Source organism: Neolamprologus multifasciatus, chromosome 7 (genome assembly GCF_963576455.1).
Source record: "Neolamprologus multifasciatus chromosome 7, fNeoMul1.2, whole genome shotgun sequence".
Classification (NCBI taxonomy): Eukaryota; Metazoa; Chordata; class Actinopteri; order Cichliformes; family Cichlidae; genus Neolamprologus; species Neolamprologus multifasciatus.
This window is the reverse complement of record NC_140445.1, coordinates 37174209-37187733: the sequence shown is the minus strand read 5'-3', so window position 1 is coordinate 37187733 and position 13525 is coordinate 37174209. Positions and strand designations below refer to the sequence as shown.

Below are 13525 nucleotides of genomic sequence, written 5' to 3'. Positions count from 1 at the left end.
GACATATATTTTTCCTTCCTACGATAGGCCGACGAGCAGAGCAGGGCAGCCCGAATGGAAAAATCGCTAGCCCCGGGACGTCGGGCTAGCGATTTTGCGAGCCCTGTATCTGATTGAGGAATCACTCATCTTTGGAAAAGAGAGTTTATTACAGAGAAATGTCTCTTTCCAAAATAAAAGCTATACTATACGCTTCTTCTAGGTTATATTCTCAGCAGCATATTAAACATATCAGGTCCCCATAAGGAGAATCATGTGCTAACGGCTGTCTAAATGACTCGGGTAAAGTTTGTATGCTGCTTGTTGTTTTTGTCTGCTTCCACTTATATACATATATATTGTCTTTGCACTAGGATGCTATCGGGTAAATGTGCAGTCATATTCGTTGTGTTCCCACTAGTGCTGTCAGCCTTAATCTGAAATGAGGTTAACGCCACCCCGTGTGTGGGGCTGGACAGCGTCAACACATTAACGAGCTAACTGCGCTAACACACTAGTTCCCACTCGTGTAATTGAGCATTGCGTGGCACATCTGACATACTGTTTTACTTTAGTCCATGACGCGCTTACCTTCAGGGTCATACGTCAAATGAAGACCAAAATAGTTCCAGACGCCAGATCTGAATGAGGGTGGGGGAGGTTCAATTTGCCATGTTGCAACGAGCTTAGCTTCTGTCTAGCTAGCTTGCCCTGCGCTCAGTGAATCTGTGTTCGACTACTCCGCCTAGGCTGCACTGTCGAGCGCAGATCCACTGAGCGCTCAACACAGACAGCACCGTCAGAAGGAAAGTTGATAATATAAATTAAAAATGTTGTATTGTTCGATACATATGCGTACCGAACCGAAAGCACTGTATCGAACGGTTCAATATCGATACGAGTATCGTTGCACCCCTATCTACTACCTATGTAAACTTGGAACTTATTCTAAAGGCATTTTATTAGTCTTTCAGCCCTTATTTGCACAACTTGTTTCAAGCTACTGTAGAAGATTTATTTACATTGTGCTTTTCACATACATGGGGCACAAAGCACTTTAAGAAATCAAGAAACAGGGTGCAGAACTAGATTTAAATCAAAAATAATTTTGAAAATAATTTTCTGGGACTTTATATTAAAGGTTGCTTTGTTTCTCTGAGCACTGTTGGATGTCCTTGATTTGAATCAACTTAATTCAAATGAAAAGCAGCCAACTGTATATCTTATTGCCTTAAATGAATAGCTGTGATGCCAGATTGCACTGCTGATTACACAAACAGTGAATGGGAACTGGGAAAATCCTGGTTTGAGGTGGATCATTTGTTTATTTGTTTTTTGTGAATGTATTATGAATCTTTGACTGACATTTATTCATTCATTGTGCAGAAACTTTAGTTTCTACTGAAAGTAACATTTAGGAAAAAGGGCAGCTTCAGGAAGCATGGGTACACCAAACAATGAGATGCATTACTCTATTTTCTTCCCCTCCCTGAACAGCAATTACTTTTAATAAGAAGTTTAACTATGGATAGAAATGATGTTTTGGTTCAGTGAACAGTCATCTAGAAACTCCACTCTCCCCCGCAACAACACAACAACTCGTCTGCAGCAATGAAACCCAACCGCAGACTGAAATCAAAATGTCAAGGTATCCCTTTCAGGATGTTTACAATCATGTTTGCCGGATTTGTCACCCAATTAAGCGTGAACGGCATTATGGCCCCGGTTCCCTGGGGCCTGTTGGAATACATTGACATTCAGAGTGAGCAGACGGACTGAGCCCACTCAGTCCCTGCAGTGATCCACTGGCTCTGGAGGCACACACTGACCATATTTTCACAACAATACACATACTGACCACTTTTTCAAAAGCAAAACAAAGTAAATACTGCATTTACTGCAGCTCATAACGTGTCTGTCTTACTATGAAAAATAGGAAAGCAGATATGAGAAATATTTCTGTACATTAGAGTGTATCACATAATGGTATTGGTGTAATTAAAAGCTATAGACACTTGGACACCAGAGGATGAACCTTGATGAACCTGAAGATCTTGCTCCTTGTGTTATAATTGCATTACTGTTATTAGCACCATCTCATGTGTGTGGTCCTCACATGGAGTTGCCTGAAATAAATGATATAAAAAGCATTGAGAGGATTTTGCTTTAAAAATGCATTTTCTTTCCACCTCTTTGAAACTAATGGGTCATTAGCAAGCCACTCAAGGGTCGGGTTAGTTGGCCTTCTCTTAGGCCATAAGCATAGTTTCATATTCATTCATTCATATTTCATCTCTTACATCCATTTCAGTATGCCATACTAGTAAAAGTTCAATGTAATGGATGGATGTGAACTTAACCAAAATGAGAAACTTTGAGGCTTCTCCACAGTGTCTTGTTCCTAGGATTGAACTATTTTGGACAGTGACCTCTGATATTGTTGGATTCTATTCTATTTGATTCTATTATTGAATCTTCCTGAATTTTCTGTCTGCTGGGATCGCCACATCTGTCACAACTGCAGTCTTGTCAGCCCATCAGCCTATCTGGTTGGTTAGCCAGCAGCTGCTTGTCTGTCTGGAACTCAAAGGCACTTGGTTGTGCCTCTCAGTGTGCATGACCCTAGCTTGCATCATGCTACTATATACTGGATCATCTCCCGAGCACTTCTGCACAGTCTGCAACCTGTGTTCATAAAGAAATTACCATCTTTTTCTAAGCATTTATTCAGTGAATTGAACCCAGTTACCTTTCACATTTCAGTTAAATCTGAGATATCTGGCAAAGTTGTCTTTTCAGTGTGTTTTGTTTTAATTTTCAAAATGAACTTGATTTTTGTCAATAAAAAATGCATAATTACAACTCCTGTGGGTGATCGATTGCTTGGTGGAGTCATGAATAGGTGATTAAGCTTTCATACGGTGTATGCTACTTAGACTGCATTTGTTGGTCTGGACAGTTTTGCCTTAGAACAACAATAATCCTCTCTCTCTTTCTAATGAGCTATTATTTTTAGGAATCTGAAGCTTGTTTTTGATTAGTTGTGATGGAGGTCTCTGCATAGTCAAAATGGCTTTGAGCTAATGCTCCAGCAAGGGTTTATAATGTTCCTCAGCTCGCTGGGTTGCTGTACCACACACGAATTTAGCCTTTTGACAAATCTTGATGTGTTGCAGCGCTTTCAGTGCTGCAGCCTCCCCTGGGAGCTGATAATCTAAAATACCACCCAAATCCTTCAAAATAGAAAAAACAAAACATAACAAAACACAAAGTATGTCTGCCCACAAGAATTACTCATAGTTTTGAACAAATAAATAAATAACTTCACTACCTAAAGCACTGCTATAGTTAAGGTTTGAAACAGTTTCAAGGAAAAAATAATGGGGTGGAATAAAATAGGTGCTAAATCTGCTGCTTTTTCCTTTAACATTTTAGGATTAGAGTCAACTTTATTATTATTACACATGTATAAACACAGGGTAACGGAAAACAGAGTGCGTTTTTAGTGTTCTTCTTCAACATTTTTGCACAAATTACTCATGCTGATTATTTTATTTTAGAATAAAAGAGACTCTACATTCATGTTAAAAAGAAAATTTAACAAAGTACGCCGTTGGCCCTAACCTATAAGAATTAAGAGGTTAAGGAGCAGTCAGGCTGTGGTAGTCAAATTGTTCTGGCATTTGATGGGATGGAGCATTTTGCCAGGTGTGGATGTCCCTAAAAAGTCAAGGTCACACAATGATGTCCTCAGAGAAGTTGCAAAAAATCTAGGAACTACATATCAGACTTTAAAGGACAGTACAGACCACAGTGCAGATTTTTGGCAATAACGTATATCGCTACATCTGGGAAAAACAATAGCAGCACTTTATATCACCTTTTAAGCACAGCAGTGGTGGAGGGCTGAAGTTTGGTTTCAAGTTCCTCTTTGACTTTCTTTGCACTTTTAGCTTTGGCCAGCTTCTTCCGACAGATGCCCTGTGGCTGGGAACTGTACCCAGTTTGAGTCTTTGGACAGTTCTTTTTAACCTAAGTTGTTCACAAGGAAACACTGAGAAATAAAACAGTAGATTAAACATTCATTTCTAAATGAGAGTGAGGAGTCACAACTGCATGCCATGAAAGCCAAAATGATGGTCTTTCTATTTGCAATCACAAAGCCATGATCCAAAATTCATATTATTTTCTATTATTTTCTATTTCATATTTTTAAAACTCTGTTTTAGCTTTAACAATTTTAGTTAATATGCTTGTAACCTAAAGAAAGTTTTCATGAGAATATTGATTTTTAATCCTTACTATGTAATATAAAGAATAACCACACAAGAAGGCTGTATCTGTTACCTGCAAAGGCCTGTGAAGTCAATATTCTTATTCTTCGATGGTTTAATTTGTTTGTTTGTTTTTTTAAAAAAAAGCATCACTCACCTTGAACTCAACAGCACTCAAATCATATCAGTGACAACACTTGAGCAACCTTTGTAGCTGCTCAAGACCTTCAGGTCCCACTGACAATAATTGTCTGAGAGTAACTCTGTCATTTGGAAGTCCTTGGTGTCACATTTAAATCCTGTTGTGTTTCTAAGTTAAAATTGTTATTTTGGTGACATTTATTATGGTGATCATCTTCAATAGTCAACAATTCAGGAGCATTGACTACAAATTGAAAATAGTTTTAATTATATCTGCTTTGAGTGCTGGAACCACTACTTTAACCAGCAGGTGTGTTCACAATGTATTTTCTCAAGGTTTTCCTCTATATTTATGATAAGTACAGGTTGTCACCATCACTAACAGGCTCAGCAGGAACTTGTAATTTCCTCCAGCTCATCTTGTCAGATTTAACAAGCAGTTTCATTAGCCAGCTCTGGGCGGGGGGGGCAAGCTTTGAGTCCTTTCCTGGTGTGAAACTTAAAATCTCGTCTTTAATCACATCTGTAACTCAGGAAGCACCCGCAGCCATCACACACTACAGATCTGATAGGCTGCCACTTAGTTTCCATGGTGATGGTTGGAGGAGGACAACAAGCCAGAGTCTTTCTTGTGAGGCCGAGCGCTTGACATTTTCACAACAGAAGCAACACAAAAGGGCAGTGTTGAAAATTACCTTCTGTACAATTTCCTCAAGTTCAAACACAGCAGAAAGTCACAACAAAGCCAAAGAGCAGCTGAACTGAGCTCATTATAGATTATTGTCCACTCTGGAACTTCCCACACAGACAGACGTTGTGCAAATGTTTAGACTAAACAGTGAAAGGGAAAAGCCGTCTGTATGTGTCTGTGTCCAGCATGACCAACCATCCATTTAACAACCAAGTATACAAATAGATAAAGTGCCAATCAAATGTCCAAAGTAACAAGTTTACATTATTAAACAACAGCTAGGAAAGGGAAATTCTTTGAAGAACTCCAGCATAGGGCTGGGCCATATCATACCGTTCATGGTAATACCAGTATAATGTTGGGCAACGATAAGAAAATGAAATATTGCGATAGAATATGGGTAAAATGCGCATGCGCAGTGCCTTTGTTTTCATACGCACATGGCGGAAAAAGCATGGTGGAGAATGAGAAGGGCGAAAGCGGATCGTTGAATGAAACGGATGAACCAGAATTGGTTTGTAAAAATGCTGCAACTTCACTGGTTTAGCTTTCGTCCGTCAGATACACAACAAAGCACTATTTTTGGTAGAGCATGCTAGCGGGCCGTCGTTATTACCATGTTTTTTGGAAAATACGGCACACTTAAAATCAATCCTTTGATTTTTCTGAAAATCGTCAGTGCCCCTTCTAATCCCGTGTGCCTTACGTATGTATTCTGGTTGTGTTTACTGAGCTCGAAACGATTTTATGTGGTACACGGCGCTCGAAAATCTGTCAAATGTTTTAGTACGACTTTGCTAAGCTACGAAGCTGCACCGCTTGTTGGATTGTTGGAGCATTATGGCTATCGTAGGCAGGAGCCTCACGGAGTGATACGTACTGTGCTTCAACATAATATTACCGTAATGTGTGTGTATAACCTCTTTTTAAGTTTTGTGGATATTATACATGGTTTTGCTGAGGATATGTCGGCCAATTTCCACTGGAAATGCCTTTTGGTTAAACTGTCAGCAAGGAATTTGCATTTGCACTGTTAATTTTTTTATATAACTTTAATGCACATAAAAACAGCAGCTTGTTTAAGTGAAAATACATTGATGTTTTTTGGGGGGTTTTGCACTAATAAAATTGTGGAGTTGTAAAGTATTTTGTCTAGTGTCAATTATATCGTCAGTTATATCGTTATTGCAAATTTTCAAATGTATATCGTGATAAATATTTTTGGTATCGCCCTGCTCTACTCCAGCAATTGATTCTCTCAACAGAAATTCAGTTGTATTTTTCAATAGGCTTTTGGACTAATGGACAAAATTAGTCTGAAAGGAAATAAAATGTTTTAATATTTACCCATTTATTCAGCAAACTAATGAATTCACTTCAATTAATATAGCGTCACTTAACAACAACAGCCACCTCAAGGGACTTGAGATTGTAAAGTACAGACCCTACAATAATAGAGAGAAAACTCCACCAGTTACAGGACCTCTTAGGACCAAGTACTTGGTGACAGTGAGAAGGGAAAAACTCCCTTTAACAGGAAGAAACCTCTGTAAGAACCAGGCTCAGGGAGGGGGAGCCACCTGCTGTGACAGGCTGGGGTGAAAATTGTCATGAATTTACTGTATTTTTATCATATTCAGAGAATAAATTCACATCATGTTACACTATGAACCGACTACACTACATTAATAACTTTAATATACTCACCAGTAAACTTCTGTGTTTAGCATGTTACAGACAATTAGCCACTTGTTAGCAAATGCCTTCTCTTGCCAAAAAGCTCTTCTAGAGAGCCAGTGACATCACCACAAGGGACCTAAAAGTTCAACATGTAAAGGTTCTGCGTGTCTTTCACTGTGACACGTTTGAGCAGGGTTTGGTTGTTACATGTAAATAAGAAATGTGGAGTGTGTAACAAAGAAATCATGAAGTGATGTCTGTTCCATTTAAAACTGCCTCCTTCCCAGATTGTCTATGCCCAGTTTCATTTGTGTTGTAGCACTTCCAGACACTGTAACCTCTCAAACTGCTTCTGTTTTGTTGACAGCTCCTAGCTCTGCCCCCAAAGATTTAACAGTTATAAGCCGTGAAGGACGACCCCGTGCCATTTTGATCAGCTGGCAACCACCTATGGAGGCCAACGGGCGAATCACAGGTGAGTCTTTGCACATAAACACACAGGTGTACCGCTGTAGTTTTCTGTAATAACACATACTGTTGATTAGAGTTGAAGAGAGGGTTAAGTTTCTGATGATTTTTTTCAGCTTAAGGTTTATCATTTAGTCTGAAAGTAGATCGAAAACATCAACACACTCTTCAGGACTACATGAACCCAGCTGCTTTGTCTATCCAAACGCACACACCTAACACAATATCTTCCATTGTTCCATCTCTCTTCCTCTGGGCGATCAGCTCGGCTGCAAGCCCGTCTGTTTTAACGAGCTCCGCTGTTCCTGCAACGTCCCCGAGGACGAATCAAACGCTCCCTGCGGGCATAACAGCACAACACAGACTTACTCTCGGACACACAGATCACATATTTTTAAACCCTCTACTTGTTTCTGTTTTTCACCCTAAATGTTTTGTTTTTTCCTAAATGTTTTTAACATTTGCTTCTAAATGGCATGTACCCAAGCATTCTGGGTATCAGATCGTAGTTCTCAGGTTTTTCACTATAATTATTCATATTTTGCATCACCTTTCAGTGACGCACATTTTCAAAAAAAATTCCTCTAGTCCCGTTGACCTGGGTCCAGTTACAGTTCAGCTCACGTCCGCCTATTATAACAGAAGAACTGTTTTGTATGCAAAAGGCTTGATTTTATATAACACCTTTCTATCTTCTCAAACTATGTTTTTTTAGCATTTAACTAAAATGTAACCTAACTCTAACTACCCAAGTGGTTCACCAGTAGATGTTAATAGGTTAAAAAGATGACTATTTTAAAAAGAATACGTATTATTACTCATATAATTACAACTCGTTTGACAGGTTACATTCTGTATTACACTCTGGATAAGAACATGCCAATAGACGACTGGGTGATGGAGGCAATTAGTGGCGACCGGCTAACCCACCAGGTTGTGGATCTGAACCTCGACACTGTTTACTACTTCAGGATTCAAGCCAAAAATGCCAAAGGAGTCGGCCCTCTATCCGAGGCCATCCACTTCAGGACAGCCAAAGGTGCGTCCGAGTGTGTGTGACTGAACATCCGTTCCTGCTTTACCTGTAAATGTATTCCTTTGTTTCATATTTTATAATTTTACTCACACTCTCTGTTGCTTTTTCAGTGGAGCATCCAGACAAGATGGCCAACGATCAAGGTAGGCTTTTTTCATCTTCAAAGCGGTTTCTCATCAGACTGTCTGACTTCAAGGCAAATCATGTCTGAAGGTCTGAATCATCCTCAATCTCCAGTAAACATTTTAACTTTCATCTGAGCAGTTATTTTTTATTTTGAGTTCAATCTCAAAATTATACTTGTGTTATTTGATCTTCAGATCATGTTTTGATTACGATTAATCTTCATCTCTCACAAGTTTATTTAAGTTTTATTTGTCTGCCTTTGCAACAAGTTGTAAAATGTTACATACTCCTGAAATTGTGGCATGACATTCAGTTGAACTGAAAACCCGATTCACAGACTTCAAAGATATAGAGCTGAACACACAAACTCTACACTGACAGAGACTTCATAAGCTTTTCAGGATGAGGCTCAGACTGTACATACATGTAGCCATTGTGATATCACTCACTGGTTTCCACCCTTTGTACTTTTAAGTATCAATGTTAACATTTTCCTGGCTTTTTGTCTCAGCGTGAGCGTGTATTTATACAGTGAAACTAGCAAAGAATAATAAAAAATAAACTTATTTACATAACACCTTTTAAAATAAAGTAATAATTTCCCTGTCTTCGAAGATAAGACAAAAAAACCCCAATGATAATACATTTAAAAATATGAAGGTGAAACAACGTTAGGCAGGGAGGTAATAGCAGCACTAAGAGATTAAAAGTGAGGAATGAAGATAATTAAAAATGGAAAACAGGTAAATTAAAACTAAATATGAAATAATAAAAAATATTACTTGGAAAAGACGATGATAAAGAACAGAACGAAACTCAAAGTGGAGGCACGGAAAAGGTCAGCTTATAGAAATCTGTCTGTAAGAGGAATTTAAAAGACGAGAAGGAGCCAATCTGACCTGCTCAGGGAGGGAAGTCCAAAAAACGGACGCCCCAACTGAAAAAGTATGCAGAAAGTACTCAGTTATAGACTATAGATATTTGAACAACATAGTAGACTGTTAATAATGCAAACAAGCGTAGTATTCATAAACTGTTCTCATACAAGGCACACAAAAGGAAATATAAGAGTTAATGAGGAACAGGCCAATAAAAGTCTATTAATGTACTCACCAAAACTAAAGTACAGATTTCTTGGACAGTCTGTTAATGTAATTAACTGCAGAGCAACCCTTATTATTTGTCAAATGATTCCACTAAAGAGGCTCCAAAAGGGCACAAACAGCACAAACATGGCTGAGAAAGTCCAGTTCAGTGAACTGAAAAATCACTTCAGTGAAAAAAAATCACTTGCAGTTGTTATGATTTTTGTAGAGTTCAAAGAGCTGCTGTAAGCATGTTGATTTCTCTTGATGGACATTTTAACATGGGAGTCTTTGTGGACTGACTTACTTTTAGAGTCAGCATCAAGTGGTCACGAGTGGAACTGCTGTTTTTGGCATTCTTTGTTGGCTTCATGTTAAAATGTGGGAGGTTGCTGCTTTGAAATACAGTTTGTAAAGATAAACTGAGCAACACTCAAGAGCATCAAGTATGTATGCAAGTAAAGCTGATATCTCAAAGCACTGCTTCCATTTCTGTTTCTGGAAACTTTAAAAACCTCGAGTCAGCATGCAGTCTGAGTGCAAAATGCTAATGTGATACTATAAGGTTGTTAAAGTATCATAGGGTTTGATCACTGAGTGCTTTGTATGTTAGGAGGACTTTAAGTTCTGCATTTAACACTATATTAAGGAATTTTAATGTTTTGTTTGCTCATGGATGAGCTCATCAGCATCACTAAGAGATAGGATGTTACTAATTCTGAGAAGACTTCACACATCACAGAATCTGGGCTAGAGATTTTTTTTATGCATGAGATATCAAAAAATTTAAGTATGTGTATCATGTCTTTGCATTCAAATGAATGAGGTCTATCTCTGCCAAGTGCCAAATTTTTGTAAATTATGTAAATTGAAGTGCCAGTAATCAGGCACTTTAAAGTTGTCTCTGGGCAGTATTGCTTCAGCTCCTGTTTGTGTTGATGGCAACCAAATACCAAACAAGAAAACTTTATTTTCCAACTGCAAGCAACTCTTCCGTTCAACTGAGGCAGTGTCTCTGCCTCCTGTTCTTCTTGAAGGGAGATCCCAGCATCCTAAGACTCGTGTTGACAAATCACTTAGCAAAAAACAGACAAACTGACTGAGAAGACAAATGTAAAAAGAGAAATTTAACCAATTTTCTTCCTGTCAGAATTATTTTTTCACTGTAATCAAACAACCCCATCTCATTAAGCTGAAGGAAAGTGTTTACTAATTGTATTACAAGAATATTTTTTCTTCTGAGAGCAAAGTAAAAGCAGGAGAGAGGGGAGCTTTTATAATTATTAATCCAGACATATGAGAGGTGATGGGAAAGATGTGTTTACTACATTTAAGTTCATCAAATTAACTCAGGCATAATTAATGCACTGTTCACAGGTTTCTATTCATAAGCAGAAGAGCACACGGTGTTAATGAATGTGCAAAACTTTTATTTTCAACACTAAACTTTGTTATCTCACTGCAGCCTGGAGAGCATTCCTTTATGTTGGATTTTATTTGTAATGAATGTTGGTATCAGTCTGAAACAGATTCTCAGGAACAAAGATAGCCACTGTGGTCAGTCAAGTCCCATTGTCAAATGATCAGTGAAGAAAGTGTGTTGGGATGGAAGGAGTACTTTGAGGAGCGGACAAAGAAAATGAAAGAGGACAGATGAAGGACCATTACTGAATCATGAAGTGTAGCGTAATACTAAGGAGAAAGTGAGGGCAGCTATGAGGATGAAGAGTGGAAAATCTTGGTTGGTGCAGATGACATACCTGTGCAGTTATAGAGCTGTGGTCATATCTAAACATATTAGCTAAACATATTCTTTAGCACAATACTAGAGACTGACAGGATGTCTGAGGAATGGAGAAAAAGGTGTACTGGTACTGATTATGAAGAACATGGGTGATGTTCAGAGCTGTAGTAACTACAGAGAGGTAAATTTGATGACTCATAACTTAAAGCTATGAGAAAGAACTGTTGAAGCTTGGTTAGGTAGTGAGGTGATGAAGCCATACGACTTCATGCTTGTGAAAGATGTAGAGAAAGTCTGATGAGGTTGCACTGTGTCTTTTGAGGATTTGGAGAATGCAGATGATAGGGTGCCAAGAGAGGAACTGCATGAGGAAGTCAGGAAAGACAGAGAAGTATTTGAAGGTGATACAGGACATGTACAAGGACAGCGACACAGTGGTGAGGTGTGGTGTAGTGACAGATAGGTTCAAAGTGAGGGTAGGATTATCTTAAGGATCTTCTCTGAGTCCTTTCTTGTTTGTTATGGTGATGCTGACAGATAAACCTCTGTGAACCATGAGGTTTGCAGATGATGTATTGAAAGTAGGGAGCAGCTGGAAGTGAGCCTGAAGAGGTGGAGGTATACTCTGGAGAAAAGAGGAATGAAAGTCAGTAGAAGTAAGACAGAATACACGTAGGTGAATTACAGGGAGACAGGTGTAATAGTGTTAAGTGCAAGAAGCAGTGGTAGTGAAGGTGGACAATGCACATGAGAGGTGAAGAAGAAGATGCAGACTGGGTGGTGTGGATAAAAATGAATGTCATGTAGCAGGTATGATCTTTTCGTCCTAACAGGAGGAGGAGGCTGAGCTGAAGGTGTCAGAGTTGAAGAAGCTAAGACTTTAACTGCAAGTGACCAGAATAGACAGGATAGGAAATGAGACCTTTAGAGAGGCAGCTCAGGTTGAACATTTTGGAAAAAAAGTTCGAAACATGGTTGAGCTGGTTTGGACCAATGACTTCCACAGTCATTGGTTTGGACGTGTGCAGAGGAGAAACATTGGATATAGTGCACAAAGGATTTTGAACAAGAACAAAAAAGAGAGAAAGAAAAAAGGCACACACCAAACACCTAGTTCCTCCATGAGGATATGAAGACTGGATACAGTCATCTGTTAACGTAAAATGCAAATATTCTTTCAGAAGTGGCTAATGTTGTACTAAAGAAAGGGTTTAAAATTTTTAGACATTTCTCACAATGACACTGACTTCAGTCTTTATCACAATAGTCATTTGTTAAACATAATAATTAACTACAAAAGTAAGCACACTCATATTTGATTGGTTATTTCAGTGATTTGCAGAAAGATACGGAAGAGGATTAGGGGCACTGGGGGAAAAAAGTGGGCACGTTTTTTTTCTTTTTCTTTTCCAGACTTCTGAGATTAAAGTCAGAATTCTGAGATTAAAGTCAGAATTCTGAGAAAAAGTCAGAATTCTGAGAAAAAGTCAGACTTTTTTCTCAAAATTCTGACTTTTTTCTCAGAATTCTGGAAAAGAAGAAGAAGAAAAAAAACGTGCCCACATTTTTTTTCCCCCAGTGGCCCTAATCCTCTTCCGTAGAAAGATGTAGCATCATGTAGGCATCCATATACTCTTTCCCCCATTGGAACAGCAACTATGTCCACTGAGTCACATTATTCAATGAAGACTGAGGTTCTTGAGTTTGAGGTTCTTGAGTTTGTCTTTAACTGAAGAGGGTAGTTCACCATTTTCAAGGACTGAGCTCCCATGGTGTGTTGTTATAGATAAAAAGAACGGCATCACTTTTGCACTTTTGCACTTCTGAACAGATAAACCACCACTGAGTGTGAGCTAGGATTTACTGCTTTAACAGCTTGCTGCTTTGAGACTCGATATGCAGTAGTCTATATTCATTGTTCATGTTCATTGAAAAGTTTGTTTAATTTGATTTTTCTTCATTTCACAGCTCATATAAAAATACTTAATTCAGTCAAAAACAGGTTATATGCAAATATTTGGCTCTTTGCATATAACCTGTTGTTGCCAACCCACTGTTAGATGACTGAGAGCATATTTTTAGTTGGTTGAAATCATGTTTGCTAGATTAGCCAGGTTCATGTTTAATGTCTTAACATAACATCCATATGGTTTTAGGTTTGGTCAACATTCACCCCTTTTTATAGAATTGTTCCCAGTTGTTCTTAAACCTTCTTTCAGCTTCTCCTGTTAGGGGTGGCCCCTGCCTCCACCTCACCCACCCATGGTATCTTCCTGTGTCACATCTACATATCTTCCTTCG

At 38.6% G+C, this 13525-nt stretch overlaps 1 protein-coding gene across 4 annotated transcripts in view; it reads left to right on the top strand.

Moving 5' to 3' along the window:
- The window catches only part of dcc (DCC netrin 1 receptor), a 389213-nt gene that overhangs the window by 302110 nt on the left and 73578 nt on the right, over positions 1–13525 (top strand). For all 4 annotated transcript variants that reach the window (XM_085168991.1, XM_085168990.1, XM_085168994.1 and 1 more), the window contains exons 19-21: positions 7133–7240; positions 8078–8272; positions 8380–8412. In XM_085168991.1, the coding sequence (XP_085025117.1) occupies positions 7133–7240; positions 8078–8272; positions 8380–8412 (336 nt within the window). The remainder of the gene's footprint in view (positions 1–7132; positions 7241–8077; positions 8273–8379; positions 8413–13525) is intronic.